This window comes from Anolis carolinensis, unplaced genomic scaffold, assembly GCF_035594765.1.
Source record: "Anolis carolinensis isolate JA03-04 unplaced genomic scaffold, rAnoCar3.1.pri scaffold_13, whole genome shotgun sequence".
In the NCBI taxonomy this organism is placed as follows: domain Eukaryota; kingdom Metazoa; phylum Chordata; class Lepidosauria; order Squamata; family Dactyloidae; genus Anolis; species Anolis carolinensis.
In genome coordinates, this window is record NW_026943824.1 from 1002149 (window position 1) to 1021941 (window position 19793).

Consider the following 19793-nt stretch of genomic DNA (forward strand, 5'->3'; position numbering starts at 1 on the left):
TAACATAGAACAAAGACAAGACAAACATAGGCTCCGAACGGGCCTCGAACGCATGACCTCCTGGTCAGAGTGATTCATTGCAGTTAATTGCAGCTGGCTTGCTCTCCCACCTGTGCCAGACATCTGTGTTTATTTATTAGCCAATTCTCTCACACCAGAAGCGACTTGCAGTTTTTCAAACACGAAAAAAACCAGGAGTAGACATTGCCAACCGGAAAGGTTAATTCCATCAGATAAAGTTTCCTATCTCCCGAGGGAATCCAGAGCAGAGTCACCTCCAGGATATTATCAGCAGAGTATGGATTAAAGCAGTTTGCTCCGCACTGAACTCATCATGATCTACATAACAACTCTGGGGCTCACCTTTGATGCAAAACAGGCTTTGCAATGATCTCACCGTGGATTGTTTTACATACTGCCTCAACACGTTTTGCCTATTTGCTAGAGATGTGCGTGGTATTTGTTGCATTTGTTTCATTTGTATTTCCGTTTCGTACCATCTCTTCGGATGGTACGAAATGGAAAGGCCGCCCTGAAACAAAAATGCAATCGAAACTAAAAGCGGACGGGAGCCGTTATCGACACCAAGACTGCGTTTCGGATCAATTTTGTTGCAGGTCCTGAAAGACCCGGGAAGCCTGCACCCATAGCCCCAGGTGATTGGGCCAAAAGGAAACAGATCTTTCGGCCCAGAAGACAAAACAAAACAAATTTCTGACCTCCCGATTTCGGGAGATCAGACGAAAACGGACCAGGGCCCCACCAAAAGCCGGAACGCGAAACGGGACAAGGTGAGTCCCGAATGCACATCACTACTATCCGCCCACTTCTCCTGGGTGGACCTTCCAAAGACTTCAAACTGGCAAATGACAGCCGTGCCATTTCTTTCGTGTCTTCTGCTTCTTCGTGAGCATGAAACGAGTTCTGTGCTGTTCCCAAGATGCTCCCTTTTTTCACAGCTCCCAATGCCGAGACTCCATTAATTCCAGGCATACAGGCAGGCAGCCTTTTTGGCTTATTCTCTTTGCTTCCTTGTACTGAATATGAAACTGAGTTTGGGAGCCTTCTGAGATTTGTAAAACTGAAACAAAAAAGTATAGCATCAGTTTCGATTCTAAAATATTTGGTGTGGGTCACGCAAGCGCTTCAGATATGGCTTCTGAGTCACAAAACCTCCAATTTTCTCACGAATTCCGACTCTTCAGATTTTTTTGCACATGCCTAATATCTAACCCTAGCCCAGTGGTTCCCAAACTTATTTGGCCTGCCACCCCCTTTCCCGAAAAAATATTACTCAGCGCCCCCTGGGAAGGGGGCGTGGCTTAGAGGGGTGGGTGTGGCTCCTGCTCAAGAGGGTGGGGCTGAGCCTCTCCCCTATCCAAGATGCAGGGCTGGGAGGGGGAGGTGGGCGGGGCCACAAATGGGCGGCCAGGACTGAGATGGGTGAAGTTATGAGCTTTGAGGCAGGGCTGAGCTTCTATCCCTGTCCTGCGGTGCCTGCCAGGACACAGGGGGCGGGGCTAGAGGAGGGGGCGGGGCTTCTTCCCAAGTGCCTGACAGGTCTGAACCTCTATACCCCCCCCCCTTGTGTTCTAACAAGCACCCCAGGGGAGGTATAGAGGCTCAGCCCTGTCTCGCGCTCTTGAGAAGAGGCCCCGCCCCCACCCCTAGCCCCGCCCTTTAGTCCTAAAAGGCCTCTCAGGAGAGGTATAGAGGCTCAGCCCTGTCTCATGCTCTTGGGAAGAGGCCCCGCCCCCTTCCCTAGCTCCGCCCTCTGTGTTCCTACAAGTGCCTCAGGAGAGGTATAGAGGCTCAGCCCTGTCTCATGCTCTTGGGAAGAGGCCCCGCCCCCTTCCCTAGCTCCGCCCTCTGTGTTCCAACAAGTGCCTCAGGAGAGGTATAGAGGCTCAGCCCTGTCTCAGGTTCTTGGGAAAAACCCACGCCAACGAAAGCTGGGACACAAAACAGGGCAAGGTTTACCCTGGAAAGCCCAAGTCTAGCGTGTATGTGTTCTCGTAGATCCATGATAAAGGAACCATCTTCCTCCAGAGTGTTTTCCCAGCTAACTAGCTGCGTTTGCCTCTTCCTTTTCCTACCGGCACATAAATCCATAATTTGTAAGTGGCGTGTTTTTCTGCGTCGATGAAGTCTTACATGCTTCCCCTTAATGAGTTCACATCAGGATCTCCTCTTCCTCTCGAGGAAAAGCAAAAAGCAAAAATCTCTCTTGATCCTTTAATCTCGTTGACCTTTCCTCATATTAAAAAACACGTTAACGTTCGTTGTGCATGATTGTTGCAGGCTATAACACAATAAAAAACGCTTTGCATTTTAAAATCGCTAAAATCCTCTTGAATACTTTCAAGAGACACAAACGGTTTCCTTCTGCCATCTTGGGAAATGTAGTTTTGGGCAGGGGCGGGCGAGTCGGCAAAAAACCATACCGTTTTCGGTCCCATTTTCAGCCCCCCCCCCCCCCCATTATGTTTACTGGGAAATTCCCAAAATTGGGACGGGGTTTTGTTTGGTCCGGAACTCAATTCGACCAGGGCTTCGATCTCGTGACCTCTCAGTCAGTAGTGATTTATTGCAGCTAAATATTGGAGGCCTAAATATTTATTTATGGTGGTGGCGGCCACTGAAGCATGGAAGGAAATGGCTAAATGGGGGAGCGGGGGGTGGAGTGTCCCCCGGGGAGCAGCGCCACTGTCGCCTCTCCGCTTTGCAGGGATTAACGGGGATTAGAGAGCGTCGCTACAAAGTCATATCGCTCCAACCCCATTTTTCTCCGGCTCGTGATGCCGTGCTTGGCTGAATCCATTCTTCCCCTCGTTCTCTCTCATTGAAATGTTTGAGTCACTTCTTATTCCCATCGTAATTATTTCCCCCTTCCTCTGGGCATGTGCAGGTGGCCGAGGGTTGGGTCACTGCTATGGTTGGGCATCGAAGGAGCATCAAAGAGGCTCTCTCCGGTTGGAAGGTCACTCAATAATAATAATAATAACAACAACAACAAGGAGCATCAAAGAGGCTCTCTCAGGTTGGAAGGTCGCTCAATAATAATAACAACAACAACAACAACAACAATAACAAGCAGTCAAAGAAGAAGAACATGCCCTGGCAGAATATGTAAAGCAAAGTGAAGGACCTGCTTTGATTGAAGTCAAAAATCAGAAACTCCTCAAAGCACAGCAGATAAAGAATCAGTACAAGAAAACCGCACTACAAACTAGAGCTGACAGCTGGCACAAGTCAAACAAGCAGTCAAAGAAGAAGAACATGCCCTGGCAGAAGATGTAAAGCAAAGTGAAGAACCTGCTTTGATTGAAGTCAAAAATCAGAAACTCCTCAAAACACAGCAGACAAAAAACCAGTACAAGAAAACCGCACTACAAACTAGAGCTGACAGCTGGCACCACAAAACATTGCATGAAAAGTTCCTTGACAAAACTGAAGGAAAAGCTGACAAGGAGAAGACCTGGCTCTGGCTCACGAATGGGACCCTGAAGAAGGAGACAGAAGGCCTGATCCTTGCAGCCCAGGAGCAAGACATCAGGACAAAGGCCATTCAGGCCAAGATAAAAAAAATCAGCTGATGACCCAAAAAGGAACTATCAAGTAGGAAATTTAGGTACCACTTATATGTGGGGAGGCTAATTTACGACACCATAAAAATCATCCAGCCGCCGTTGGAATAAGGAAGTTGCCATCACAGTGGATGATGAAGCAGCTGCTCCCCTGTGGCCGGAATCAAGCATATTCTCAGGAAGCTGGAAGCTGGAGAAGGTTTAAATTACCTCTGTGTCTGTCTCTGTTCTATGTTATATGGCATTGAATGTTTGCCTTATATGTGTACAATGTGATCCGCCCTGAGTCACCTTCGGGGTGAGAAAGAAGGGCGGAATATTAATACTGTAAATAAATAAGTAAATAAATAAATCATCTCAGTGTTTCTCGGTTTCCTTGAAGGCCCCTCCAAGGCCATGATTATGCGTGACGGGTCTTCAGATCAAAGCCTGTGGTTCTTCCCAGTCACTTGTCTGAAGCCATCACTGCCACCACCGCATGTAGATGAGCCTTGAGAAGAAGACCTTCAAACAAGGATATAAACATTCAAGGGATTGTATTGTCGAAGGAAGGCTTTCATGGCCGGAATCGCCGGGTTGCTGTGAGTCTTTCGGGCTGTCTGGTATGTTCCAGAAGCTTTACCTCCTGATGTTTCGCCCACATCTGTGGCAGGCAACCTCAGAGGTTGGGAGGGACCAACCACACACACAAACACACACAGAGTCCTTTCCTTCGCTTCCTCTGCTAAGCTTTTACGAGTCTTAAATGATGGAGCAATTCAAAAATTCCCAGACAGTACAAGGCTAATGACTGTTATTGCCATGCATTATTCAACAGGAAATATACAATTAGTTCTTTATGTTCAATTTGGTGTTCGCATTAGCATTGGGTTATCATAAAATATAATTACGTGGAACTGTAAATACGTCTCCGCTCTATCTCTCGCTCCCTCGGTTCCCGGCTGGGGGAGAAAAAATATCTCTGTGTATAATAAGGCACAAGGACATGCCTACTGCTTAAGAACAGGAGCTAAAGCCTCGTGGAGACGTCCCACAAGACATTGCCATCATTCCACGAGAGAAGCAGAAGATTCTCTTCCGCGGACATCATGTCTTCTTGTTCCAGTGTTTCTGTTGCCATCCAAATATGCTTGAGGAATCCTCAGAGCTACAGTCCTGCCCTGAATTCTAGCCTAGGTTTTAAATGCGCTCTCCAAGGTACTGAATCCACTTTGGTTGCAGGTTTCAGCACCTTGGAGAGCTCTTGAATGGGACCTAAACTGGATTCGATGCAAATAGGAGCCATTGAGACATAAACATAACATAGTAACAACCATGGGAGTGTGGGTCCACAATGGGTTAAACCCTGAATTGCTGTCCTGAAGGTTGGCAGTTCGAATCCATGGGTGAGCTCCCGCTGTTAGCCCCAGCTTCTGCTGACCTAGCAGTTTGAAACCATGTGAATGTGAGTAGATCGATAGGTACTGCAAAGGAAAAAAAGAGATGCTCCAAGCAGTCATGCCAGCCAACAGATTAAACCGCTGAGCTGCTGGACTTGCTGACCAAAAGATCGGTACAATAGAGTCTCGCTTATCCAACGTAAATGGGCCGGCAGAACGTTGGATAAGCGAATATGTTGGATAATAAGGAGAGATTAAGGAAAAGCCTATTAAACATCAAACTAGGTTATGATTTTACAAATTAAGCACCAAACCATCATGTTATACAACAAATTTGACAAAAAAAGTAGTTCAATACACAGTAATGTTATGTTGTAATTACTGTATTTACGAATTTAGCACCAAAATATCTTGATATATTGAAAACATTGGCTACAAAATTGTGTTGGATAATCCAGAATGTTGGATAAGCGAGTGTTAGATAAGTGAGACTCTACTGTAGTTCGAATCTAGGGAGCAGGGTGAGCTCCTGCTGTTAGCCCCAGCTTCTGCTGACCTAGCAGTTCGAAAACATGAAAATGTGAGTAGATCAATAGGTACCGCAAAGACAAAAAAGATGCTCGATGCAGTCATGACCTTGGAGGTGTCTATGGACAAGGCCAGCTCTTTGGCTTAGCACCAACCCCCAGAGATGGACACGACTGGACTTTGTATCAGGGGAAAACCTTTATCTTTACCTACAAGAGCTATCTAGTACAACCTCCTTTTGCCATGTAAGAACACACCATCAAAGCACTCCCAACCGAGAGCCATCCAGCTCCTGCTTTAAAGTTTCCAAAGATGGAGACTCCACTAAACTCACAGGCAATGTCATAGTCCACTGCCGAATAGCTCTTCCCATCAGGAAGATAATAAGTCCCATCATTGTCTATCCTTGCAAAGGTTCCTACTTCCCTGCTCAGAAAAGGGAGACGGAAAAGGTAAACGTGGTTCCCAGCCTGTCCTCAACGACAAGCCACCCAAGTGTCCACGTTCTTCATCTTGCACCCAAGGAGACCATTTGGGAAGGATGCTTTCTGCCAGGGATCTTTGCATGCTGTACATGGTAATTATTATTTCTGCAAACGGGGAGCCCTCCGCGACATTCATTACCATAATGCCTGTCTCCATGGAGACGGGACTGACTTTAGAGCAAATCCATTCCGGCGAAAGGTAAGAAGAACCGAGAGGAGAAAGCGAAGTCTATCATCCCTCTTCTCCTGGGTGGGTGCACCATGGACTTCGGTCCTCATCGTGTTTTGGACTCCTAATTCCCACAGTACGTGGACAACATCATTTAGTACGTGGACGACATATTCATAGCACAGGCCTGGGCCAACTTGCATCCTCCCTCCAAGTGTTTTGGACTACAACTCCCACCATTCCTAACAGCCTCAGGCACTTGAATTCATTGGAGTTTATGAAAATCACAGGGTTAAATTGTGATAGGGCACTTGGTGTGTCAGAATTCGCCAAAAAACCAAGCATGACTTGGATGGTGTGTCACTTTGAGAAAAAAAAACACCATAATTTCGTATAGTTTAAATAACAAAAATGTATAAGTGTAATATATAACTGTATTTAATAAATCAAAAACTATTTACTACCGTTATTTCCATGTACAACAACCTATGGTACTTCTTGCAGTTTAAGCTTCACAAAGTTTCCACACTGATTTCTCTCTATTCTAGTCATGAATAATGAATAATATAATAATATAGTCATGAATAATGAATAATATAATAATATAATATAATAGTAATAATATGATAATATACTACAATAATAGAATAATAATAGAATGAATGATATAATAATAATAGAATATAAAAATATAATATAATGTAATGATATAAAATATATTAATAGGATAATATAATAATAGGATATAATAATAATCTATATACAGTAGAGTCTCACTTATCCAACATAAACGGGCCGGCAGAACGTTGGATAAGCGAATATGTTGGATAATAAGGAGGCATTAAGGAAAAGCCTATTAAACATCAAATTAGGTTATGATTTTACAAATTAAGCACCAAAACATCATGTTAGACAACAAATTTGGCAGAAAAAGTAGTTCAATAATCAGTAATGCTATGTAATAATTACTGTATTTATGAATTTAGAACCAAAATATCACGATATATTGAAAACATTGACTACAAAAATACGTTGGATAATCCAGAATGTTGGATAAGCGAGTGTTGGATAAGTGAAACTCTACTGTATATATAAATGTACTGTTCATTTGTAGGACGGAGTAAACAAAAAAACAACTGGATGAAATGACACCAAGTTTGGCCACAAAACACTTAACAACCCAAGAGGTGACCACCGCGTGTCAGCAACATTGACTAGACGTGTCAGTGCTGACACGCGTGTCATAGGTTCGCCATCACTGTGACAGGGTGAAAAAGCGCTGGGGTTCGATGTAGATGAGTTGGTTTTGTTGCGACCGTTTATATGGCCGCACCGTTACACTCGCTTGCAAAACACCGAAAGGCCTGTTTGATTGAAAGGCGGGGTAGATATCTTTGAAATAAAATCAATTGATACATATTAAGCTTTGTGAGTCCACAAGTAGGACTCGAACAGCCAAATCATGCTTTGGGCATTTTTTTTCCCCCGTGCGATGGTTACAAATGTGTTTGTGGTCTTCGGTTACTCTATCTCGCCTTTGCATCTGGTTCGTGGATGTAAAGCAAGAAATATCCGACGAGCAAAAGATGGTATCTCTTCTCCCCGAGTGGTTCCTCAGGCTTGCTCTGGATTCAATGAAGGAAGCTTGGAAACGGAACGGGCATCATCTCTTTCTCGTTGGAGTTGCTTCCAATTCTTCTGCGTTTCTTCATGTGTTTTGAGGAAAATGCGGCCCACCCAAAAGGAGTGTTAATGTTTCTTGGAAAGAGCAACCTTCTACAAGCCTCCTAATGGTTTGATGAATGGTTTGATTTTAATCATATGTTTTAATTTTTCATTTGTGCGTTTTCGGTATTTGATGTTATGTATGTATACTTGTTTTGCATTTGTAAGCCGCCCGGAGTCCCTGCGGGGAGATAGAGACGGGGTACAAGAATAAAATAATAATAATTATTATTATTATTATTATTATTATTATTATTATTATTATTATTGCTAGTACAGTAGAGTCTCACTTATCCAACACTTGCTTATCCAACGTTCTGGATTATCCAACGCATATTTGTAGTCAATGTTTTCAATATATCGTGATATTTTGGTGCTAAATTTGTAAATACAGTACAGTAGAGTCTTGCTTATCCAACATAAACAGGCCGGCAGAACGTTGGATAAGCGAATATGTTGGATAATAAGGAGGGATTAAGAAAAAGCCTATTAAACATTAAATTGGGTTATGATTTTACAAATTAAGCACCAAAACATCATGTTATACAACAAGTTTGACTTAAAAAGTAGTTCAATACACAGTAATGCTTTACAAATTTAGCACCAAAATATCACGATGTATTGAAAACATTGACTACAAAAATGTGTTGGATAATCCAGAACGTTGGATAAGCGTGTGTTGGATAAGTGAGACTCTACTGTAATTACAACATAACATTACTGCGTATTGAACTCCTTTTTCTGTCAAATTTGTTGTATAACATGATGTTTTGGTGCTTAATTTGTAAAATCATAATCTAGTTTGATTTTTAATAGGCTTTTCCTTAATCCCTCATTATCCAACATATTCGCTTATCCAACGTTCTGCTGGCCCGTTTATGCAGCTTTCCCTTAACTCTATGTTGTTTGAGGTTGTGGGAGGGACTACAGGCCATGTGACCACATCTGGGACTATTCAGACTGAGACTCCATTTTATTAGTCAGTCAGTACAGAATGCAATTGTCAGTGTTTGTGTAAAGTTAGTGTTGGTATGCTGTAGTGCGTAGTCAGTCTATATTTAGGAATATATTTTGATATGCAGCTTTCCCTTAACTCTATGTTGTTCGAGGTTGTGGGAGGGACTATAGGCCATGTGACCAAAAGCGGGACTATTCAGACTGAGACTCCATTTTATTAGTTAGTCAGTACAGAATGCAATTGTCTGTGTTCATGTAAAGTTAGTGTTGGTATGCTGCAGTGCGTAGTCTGTCTGTATTTAGGAATTGTGGGAGTTAAAGCCCGAAACATCTGGAGGGCCAAGGTTTGCCCATGCCTGATCTTTAACATGGGCCACAACCCATCCCAATACCTGTCCATACCTATGAGGCACGAAATAGAAACATTCTTGATATGAGAGAAATGACCAAGGACGTCAAGGCGCATTAAGTTCCTGTTGCTGAACCAAACTTACAAAACGAAGGTCTGCCGCTCGCCGGGTTGCTGCAACGCAAGGCGGTGATTTTTAAGTTAAATCATTGCATAATATGATGGTAATGAGATTCTCGGCGAAATGATTATGCCTCTGTCAGGTGGTAATAAAACGGCGTATTTGCCTCCGATCTCGGTGCGCTTGGAGGATATGCAGATCTGCCAGTCCTCATTATATCTTGATGGAAACAAAACCCATTAGCATAGGTGCGGTAGGCTTTAATGAGGGAGACATGCCGGAAAGTAATCCGGGTCAGTGATAATGAAACGGTTACACCTAGCTGGAACTGATAAAAATCTAATTACGCCATATCAATAGAATACTTCAGGTATGTCAAATGTTGATCACTCCACGCACACACACATTTAACTTCAGGGAGGCTTTGAAGGTTGTCTGTACAACAGGAAGATGTGGGGAGGAGATAGAGATACATGGGAAGGGCACGTCTCCACCGAGAGTAATTCTGAGAAAGAGATCATTTCTTTGCAGCGAGAAGGTGAATGCATTTGCATGCCACATCTGAGTGCAAATCAAAATGCTGAATTCTTCATTGAGAGTAATGTAGAATTAATGCAGTTTGACACCGCTGTAAACTATGATGGCTCAATACTATGGAAGCAGGGGAGTTGCAAGGTTAAACCCTTGTGCCGGCTGAACTGCTGACCTGAAGGTTGGGTTGAAATCTACGAGACGGGGTAAGCTCCTGTCTGTCAGCTCTAGCTTGCAGGGACATGAGAGAAGCCTCGCAGCAGGATGGTAAAACATCCAAGCAATGTCCCCTGGGCAACGTCTCTGTAGACAGCCAATTGTCTCGCACCAGAATGTTCTCAAGTCAGGTGAGCTCCCGTCTGTCAGCTCTAGCTTGCAGGGACATGAGAGAAGCCTCCCAGCAGGATGGTAAAACATCCAAGCAATGTCCCCTGGGCAACGTCTCTGTAGACATCCAATTGTCTCGCACCAGAATGTTCTCAAGTCGGATGAGCTCCCGTCTGTCAGCTCTAGCTTGCAGGGACATGAGAGAAGCCTCCCAGCAGGATGGTAACACATCCTGGCAATGTTCCCTGGGAAACATCTCTGTAGACAGCCAATTGTCTCGCACCAGAATGTTCTCAAGTCGGATGAGCTCCCGTCTGTCAGCTCTAGCTTGCAGGGACATGAGAGAAGCCTCCCAGCAGGATGGTAACACATCCTGGCAATGTTCCCTGGGAAACATCTCTGTAGACAGCCAATTGTCTCGCACCAGAATGTTCTCAAGTCGGGTGAGCTCCCGTCTGTCTGCTCTAGCTTGCGGGGACATGAGAGAAGCCTACCAGCAGGATGGTAACACATCCTGGCAATGTCCCCTGGGAAACGTCTCTGTAGACAGCCAATTGTCTCGCACCAGAATGTTCTCAAGTCAGGTGAGCTCCCGTCTGTCAGCTCTAGCTTTCAGGGACATGAGAGAAGCCTCCCAGCAGGATGGTAACACAGCCAAGCAATGTCTTCCCCTCCTTTGAACAAAGCTCGCCAGATTCATTTCACCATCGATATTTTCATGTTAAGATTATCTCCAAGCGGATGGCAGGTAACTGTGGACCTGGGGACCCTATAGACCGATGAAAATGCTAAATATTTGGACAGAGAAAGCTGTCTTCCTCTTCAATTTGAATCTCACAACACTCCTGTAAGGTAGATCAAAGCCTGAGCAGAGATCTAACGATTCTGCCCAGATCTGTAGAAAGTTTTAAGCTGTTTGATCAGCTTCAGCTGCTTGAATTGATTACGTGCCTTTATTGTTATGCGGACTAACGTGTTGTGACCCTGTTTAAATTATTCCGCCTGATTAAAACTCTTCCAAACTATTTTAAAAATTGATTAGATCGGTCCACGATTCTGTGATACAGGGCGAGGTATAAATATTGTATGAAAATAGGGGATAGATGTACAAGAAATGTGTCAGGCAGAGAGAGGAGAGGAGAGGAAGGGAAAACCGTTCCAAAGTCCACCTGGGGAGCTTCGTGACTCGATGGAGACCGGAACCCGGGCTTTCTGGCTCTCAATACACCAGAGAAACTAAGAATAACAAGTGTCAAACACAAACCGTGGAGGTTTAAGACCAGGATTAGAGCAGGAAACGTAGTCCAAAGAAAGGACCAAAGTCAAGCAAGGAGCCCTGGTTGGCTTTGGACTCTTGCTTGGCTTTGAAGAAGACAGTCCAATCTTACTGAAATCAAAGCGAAACTCAGGGTTCTGAATTACAAATACGAAACGCCCTTTCCACACAGAACCGAAAACAGAACTGAATCTGCCGTTTCATGACTCGATGGAGACTGGAAACAGAACTGAATCTGCCGTTTCATGACTCGATGGAGACTGGAAACAGAACTGAATCTGCCGTTTCATGACTCGATGGAGACTGGAAACAGAACTGAATCTGCCGTTTCATGACTCGGTGGAGACTGGAAACAGAACTGAATCTGCCGTTTCATGACTCGGTGGAGACTGGAAACAGAACCGAATCTGCCGTTTCATGACTCGATGGAGACTGGAAACAGAACTGAATCTGCCGTTTCATGACTCGATGGAGACTGAAAACCAGGCTTTCTGGCTCTTAATACACCAGAGAACCTAACAAGTCTCACAAAGGCCCAATCAAGGTATAAGACCAGGATTAGAGTATGAAAAACAGTCCAAAAAAAGGTCCAAAGTCAAGCAAGGAGTCCTGGTTGGCTTTGCAGAAGAAGACAGTCCAATCTTACTGAAATCAAAGCGGAACTCAGGATACCGAATTATGAATCCAAAATGCCCTTCCCAGACAGAACCGAAAACAGAACGGATATCTGCCGTTTTGCACATCCCTAGGTATTTGATGTTGGTCTCTCATCTCTTGGTTAGCTTCCAAGACCAGACAGGATCTTAACAGGAAGGGCTGCAAAAGAGCTCTGCAAATCCCAGGGTTCCACAAAATGCAGCCGTGGCAATTAAGGTGGAATCGGTGTGAAATAAGTATGTAGTCTGAACAGATTCCCAGATTTGTCATACAATCCGTTACAACTGACTTGGCTTTGGGGGAACGAGACAAAAAACAGGATTCTTGTTAAACAAGGCTGCACGAATCTAACAAATTCGATACGAAATATGAATATGTTAAACAAGAAGATAGTAACTAGAGAGCGAACCACCACCAGGCTAATATTTGCAACCTCCTTGACTTAATTATGCAAATTCTAATTGTCCTGATGGCACAAATGGCGAACCAATTATTGATTGCACCAGGCTCTCAGAATGTTCTCCGACTGATTTAATATCAGTTTCCAAAGAGAATGGAAGGATGATGAGTCCGCGGCATGGTAGGGCTGCGGACCATTCTCAGTGTCACTTGTTTTCATGGAATAATGGAGCTGGAAGAGACCCATGCAAGGGCCATGTAGTCCAACCCCTTTTATTCTACCTTCATGCAGGAAAAGCACTATCAAAGCACCCCTGACAGATGGCCATCCGGCTCAAGCAGTTTAGAAAATTATTTATTTTGAAAAACAGTTGGCTCTGTACAAATCGGAACTCGGACATTCTCAACACTGCAAGGGCGTAGAAACGACACGGGTTGAAATGGGTGAAACAGAAAAACGGGGGAAAGGGGAGAAGGGCGAAAAAGGAAGGATCCCACTCTACAATACATAATCGTTGATTTTTGCTGGACTGGGTCTTCTGTCTGGGTGGCAAATGCACTTCTGTCATATCCCTTTTTCACTAAACCAGACTGCAAAAAAATGCCTCCCAAAAACCACACAACTTTTTTCTTGTTCTGGTAGAATTTGATCTGTAGCTTCCAACGAGTCACAAAAATGATTTTGTATCCAATTTTGTATTTGATTTTGTATACAATTTTATATACAATTTTGTATTTTGTTTTGTATACAACTTTGTATACAATCCCACTTTGACTCAGTATGTTTCTGAGCGGTTTAAAAATGGTATGTTGATCGGTGTTTGTACCCCTCGAAAGGAAAACCATGGAGGAAACACCTAAAACAATAATAATAACAACAATTTCACATTTTTGTAAAAAAAAAAAAAAAAAACGAGTTCACATAATACCTGGAGAAATTGGATCAGGATTCTCCCTTCTGGTATAAAAAAAAACGCAATTGCTCTGAGAAGTTCCCGATATTTCCCACGCGCTGAAGCATGCAAAACAATGAGAAAGGCGTCACGGGAATATCGAGGCACGATTGTAAACATGAGAACACCAAACAAACGGGCCGAGAAGGTGGGATGGAGATGGATGGAGATGGAGGAGCGACGGAGGCCAAGCCGGCCATGTTTTCTCATCTCGCTAGAGCCAGGGGTGCCAGGCGGGGTCCATGCGGCAGAGGTTGTCCAGGCTATTTGCGGCTGCCACCAGCGTGTTGACCTTGCTCTCGCCACCTTCGAACTGCGCCAGGTTGTGCAACCGTGTCACGATGGCCGTCACCGCTTTCTGGACCAGTGACACCAGCTGCTGGCTGTCCATGTTCTCCGGCTGCCCGGCCGCCGAGAGTGGCGAAGAGGTGTCCTCCTGGGTCTTCTTGTGCCAGGCAATGATTTCGTCCCGCAGAACCGTCTTCAGGATGCCGTCCACCTGCGAGGGAGGCGGGATGTGGAGGAGAGGGAGAACACACACAGAGACATCATAATCTATCTTTATTACGGTCCACTCAGCGGAGAAAGTCCACAACTGGGAAGACCATTTAAAAGCAGGACGAGGAGATTCCACCTGAACATTGTATGACACACTTACCTTGAAGTTTGGCTGCGCGAAACAGCGTGCGACGGCAATCATAGAGGCGGTGAGTGGGCCGGACACGCCGATGGTGGTGAGGAACTCCGAAATGTTTGGCGTGAGTCGGAACGGAACGGGGCGGTTGGCATCCAGGTCCCCGGTGGCGTCGTTGATATCGAACCGGAAGTAGGCCACATTCAGCTTGCCAGTATCCTGAGAGTATTAAAGAAAGAACACACACATCTATATCTCTCTATTTTAAAAAAGGCAAATTGTGTATGTACATATGTTGGTTGGTTGGTTTTGCCAGGGGTCCGCAAAAGAAGCAGCTTGGGTTCAACCCGACCCCTGGAATCGGCAGCCTCTAGATCCTGAACTGTTGGATCTGAGACGTACACTTTTACAGCAACTGGGCTTCTCTGCTCTTCCCCTGCCTCTGTGCTTATCCAATCAAGCACACTGGGTGCCCTTGGTGGTTCACTGTTTATTACTATTCCAAATTATTTACAGTTACTCACACTCGGACAGTCCTGGCACACAGTCAGATCTTTTATCTCTTTGCCATGTGTGCTTATTTATCTCTATGTTGACAGGTACCTGTGCAATCTGAAGCATCTCAGGGTTCAGCCGATTCAAGTGGAAAACGAATTCTGCAAAGCCAATCAGGGCGAGTTGGATGGTGAACATTTTCCGGAACGTCCAGTAGTCGGTGGCATTTGGGAAAGTGTGCAGTGCCCATTCCTTCAGCATGCTGCGTGGCACCATGTTGCCCTGCACTTCTTTCAGGATGTCACGGAGGACCTAGAAGGAAGAGGCGAGAGGGGTGAGCATCAGGATTTGGAAACTGAATATTCTCTAACTTAATACCTCTGGTCTGACCACTTGTAAAAGAGTTAAGCCTTCTGAGGGGCAGATTCCTCTCACTTCCTGTGGTCTTAACTGGGAGTCATTTGCGAGCGACATATTTGCAACTCGGGCCTGGGCCCACCAGTCCCCGACCGCCTACCTGGTGGCTGGCCTGGGTCCCTCGCGCTTGGACAGTGGCCAGCCTGTCGTAGTAGCGTGAGATGGGGCTGTCGTGCTCGATCCCCTTCTTGGCGCAACGCTGCTTGTAGATCTCCACAAGAGAGAGCGAGGAAGGGTTGTCTTCCACCAGGCGCATCTGTGGAGAGACCGCCACCACTCGGGGGACTGTGGGGAGAACACAAGCAGGAGAGAGTTAGTGGGGGGGGGGGGGACGTCTCCTCATTAAAAGGCATAATTTAGACATACACATTTGGGAATACAAGAGGAAGCCACACAAGGAAGTGCTCCCACCAAAGCAGGAAAAACAGAGAGTAGGAGGGGCTACCCTAAAAATTTACAATAGAAAAGATCTAGAAGGTTCCAAACTGCATTGCACATGCACAAAGTAAACCCATATGTGAGATTTCACAGACACCAGAAGAATCAAAGAAAAAAGCAGCTGACATGGCCAACACCATGGACACTAGTGGCGTGGCACAGATGACAATGAAAGGAAGCAAAACCAAGAGACTGCTTCCCTCCAAACCAGAGCAATACTCCATCTCTCCAATTAATATGCAGATATCAGCTCTCCCTCGGCAGCAGCGATGATCAAGTGAAGTGTGTCAAGTGGCACTTCCCTCCTCCTCTCGGCACACTCGAGAGCTCCGCCATGAAAGAGAACGCGCAGGGAAGCAGGGCTTGTTGTTACTAGACATCAGCCCTCACTGACTAAAGCGCTTCCAAGGAGGGGTGGTTGGGCGGGTGGCACGGAGCAAGTTTGGTTCAATTCCATCGTTGGTGGAGTTCAGAATGCTCTCTGATGGTAAATGAACTATCAATCCCAGCAACTACAACTCCCGAATGACAAAACCAATCCCCCCAACCCCACCAGTATTCAATTTTGGGCGTATCAGGTATTTGTGTCCAGTGAATGAAAATACACCCTGCATATCAGATATTTACATTAAGATTCATAAGAGTAGCAAAATGAGTTATGATGTAACAACAAAAATAATGTTATGGTTGGGGGTCACCACAATATGAGGAACTGTATTAAGGGGTTGTGGCATTCGGAAGGTTGAGAACCACTGCTTTGCAGGTTCAGAAGAGTGCACGAGAGTGTGCAAATGCAGAGCAAACCCGCAGTGTGGGGGGTGGTGTTTGTGGCCCCACCTGTGAAGAAGAGGTGCCTCTTGGTGGTCTCCTTCCTCTTCTCCAGGCACGGGTTCAGGAGGCGGAGGAGCTGCAGGACCCGCTCTTCCCTGCGCGACTCGGTCAGGCAGGCGTCGTTCATGACCAGGTAGGGGTAGATCTTCCCGTTGTGGCCCCGGATATAGAGCCTTCGGGCGGCCGTGTTGTGCTTTTGGACGATCTCCACCCTGGGCATAAAGCTATCGAGGAGAAAAGAGAAAGGAAAAAAAACAGAGATAAAGGCACCTGAGCTTTCGGCATCTAAAGCTCCCTTTCTCTCCTCCAAGATGAAAGCTGGATTTAAAAAGGGGAAAGGAAATTGAAATGCCGTACTTAGAGCTAACAAAGGGAAGCGTATTAGCGACTGAGCCGCTGCAAAACCAACATTCCCATTATACATTTTGATAATGATGCAACCTTTTAAGCAGATGCTTTTTTTTCTTTCTGTCTGTTATGTGGCTCAGCCAGCGCCGGGAATTCTCACAAAGAGACTTCTTCTGTGGGTGCGTTGGTGCGTTTTTTGGGTCTTCTGCAAATACATTTGTTTTTGGCCTTCTCCCAATTAAAATACCAATCTCCCTCCTTTTCGAACACAGGTTGTTTAGCATCGATATGGTGCTGATTTTCATACTGCTGATGGCAGAGAAACCTAAAGTGACCCCCACCCAACTCGAAATTGTTAATGATTGGTGGATTGATAGCCCAGGAATATCATGCTCAAGACATCTGCCAGGTAGCATGGGTTACTTAAGGGTTAAACATCACTCAAAGCATGGAGGGCCTGGGCCCAGAACGACATATTCGCTCAGTAGAAGAACGCAATATATAGCAGGGTCACCAAATTATAAGGAAGGGAGTGTTAGCTATAAAGAGTGGAGACGGTGTGCTTGATCCTTCTCTTCTGCCATGATCGCAGTTGTTTTTATTTTGCCCCCCGTCCGCTTTTACCGTGCTATCTTGATGTAGTAGTGGGTGGGCTTCGGCATGAGGAACTCCCCGGGAATCTCCACCTCGGCCGTCTGGGCGGAGAAGTTGCTCAGGAAGCGGCACTTCTCCTCAATGAGGAAGAACTTGGGCAGCTGCTTGGTCTTCGCCTCCAGGATCTTGATCCACTTCTTCAGCTTCGAAATGAGGTTGTGGAGCTTCATGGAGCCCGGCACGCTGAAGTCGAAGTCTGGCAAAGGAAAAGAAGGGGAAATGAAAACACCCGAGCGCTTGCTAGGAGACAGGAAAATACAACTGAAGTTGCCCAGGGATTTGCGGGGGGTTCAATAGAAAAACTACAGAAAACCAACCAAAAAAGGATGATCACACCCATTTGAAATGATTACAGCAGTCGCATGTTGGCCAACACAGATACCGCTAAGCTAATTCTCTCATAAAATAGATGAGCCATTGGCAAAAAAACCCTTCAAGAGGATCCGTTCCAATTTACGCCGAGCCAAAACAGCGGAGATTACACATTAAATAAGCTTGTCTCACCATTTATTTTCATATTATGGGAGAATTACATCCCTTGTCAGGCTATGTCTTCACAGCTAATTTATATGTGTGTATGTGCTTATCACATAAATATACATGTTCTGTGCATAATTAGGACCGAATTAACAACAAAACCCCTTGACCAAATGCCACCAAATTTGGCCACAATACAACACATCCAAGGTATGTCCTTCACTCAAAAAACACAGATTACCAGGCAGTACAACTATTTCAGCTCTCATTAGCAACTTTTAATTGCAGTTCAGCAAGAAGGTAGTTAGTCATTGCAGGCCTTAATATTTTTGAACGGTACAGTAGAGTCTCACTTATCCAAGCCTCACTTATCCAAGCTTCTGGTTAATCCAAGCCATTTTTGTAGTCAATGTTTTCAATATATCGTGATATTTTGGTGCTAAATTTGTAAATACAGTAATTACAACATAACATTACTGCGTATTGAACTACTTTTTCTGCCAAATGTGTTGTATAACATGAAGTTTTGGTGCTTAATTTGTAAAATCATAACCTAATTTGATGTTTAATAGGCTTTTCCTTAATCCCTCCTTATTATCCAAGATATTCGCTTATCCAAGCTTCGGCCGGCCCGTTTAGCTTGGATAAGTGAGACTCTACTGTACCTCCAAATTTTAGCTCTCGTTCTTTCCTTCCTTCCATTCAACCCATTTATACCCACACATAACGTATTTCATGACATTATATATTTTGTGACATATAACATATATTAAATACCATCACTTCCTCATTACTTTTTTTTCCAAAACCAGCAGACTACGCCACAGCAACGCGTGGCCGGGCACAGCTAGTATATCATAAGCATCTAATTCTGTAGCATGCATGGATCGGACAACTCCTTATGCACATTACATACACACACACACACACACACACACGCATATATATATAAACGGAAGGATTATAATTCCAAGTCTACCCTCTAGTGAACAGTCGGAGTAAATCACGTAGCGAAGAACGGGAAGAGAAGTGTGAAACTCAGCATTGTTTGCTGCCTGCGGACCCCCGAAGTGCGAGAAGAAAATGTCACCGCAGAGTGAGAACAATATTCTTGCTAATGATATGCAAATAACTCCAGCAAAAATATTCAGGGTGTTATTTTTTTTTAAAAAAATGTCTAAGACTCATTTTGCTGCAGGAATCACTCCCGTTTCCTGAAACGTTCAGATTTCCGACCCTTGTTCTCGCCTCGCCTTTGGCTTCTCGGGAGCCGGTCGGATGACGGCGAGCGCTCCTCCGTTAATTAACGAGCTGCCTTTGCTCGCGTTCCGGGGCTCCCATGCGGAGCACGCCGTCTCGGCAAAAGGGCAAAGAACAACCGGCAGCCTGAATGGCACAGGGGGGCTTCCACGCTTTGCAGAGGGCCGTTTAATGAGGCAGCAAGGAGGTCTCTTTGGAGACCCAACTTCTATTTCCTGCGGTGGTTTCAGATCAGGCGAGAACATTGCAATCCGCTCTGCTCTTGACAACGGGGGCTCCAGCGAGGCCCGAATTTCCATCATTTTCAAGTCACACTTGCAGGGCACGCTTACGACTGCAAGACTGCCGAGCTTCAGAAAATTTCGCTCATCCGCTGAATTTGAGGAATTTTTTAATGTTTGGAAATAATATTTCCAAACCAACGCACTCCTCAGAGCTCACGATAGGCAAGTGGGCGAATGTGTATCTGTGGAATAGCCAGGTTCTTATATAGATAGATTAACAGATAGATAGATAGGCTACTCCTGAGTTGCAAACTGCTCCTAGTTAAGAATGAAGCTGGACTAGATGGCCTTTGGGGGTCCCCTCCAAATCTAGGATACTATATCTATCTCATTCATATACTCTCTCTCTCTCTCTCTCTCTCTCTCTCTCTCTCTCTCTATATATATATATATATATATATATATATAGGCTGCCCCTGAGTTACAAACCTCTGACTTGCAAATGGCTCCTAGTTAAGAATGAGGCTGGACTAGATGGCCTTTGGGGGTCCCTCCAATTCTAGGATAATGTA

At 44.9% G+C, this 19793-nt stretch overlaps 1 protein-coding gene across 1 annotated transcript in view; it reads right to left on the reverse strand.

The window, feature by feature from the left end:
• Positions 1–12829: 12829 nt before the first annotated feature.
• Positions 12830–19793, reverse strand: part of trrap (transformation/transcription domain associated protein) — a 74601-nt gene continuing 67637 nt past the window's right edge. Inside the window, 6 exon segments of the mRNA XM_062964168.1 lie at positions 12830–13942; positions 14102–14296; positions 14681–14884; positions 15090–15274; positions 16265–16482; positions 17231–17456. Coding sequence (XP_062820238.1) covers positions 13658–13942; positions 14102–14296; positions 14681–14884; positions 15090–15274; positions 16265–16482; positions 17231–17456 — 1313 coding nt within the window. The 3' untranslated portion in view covers positions 12830–13657.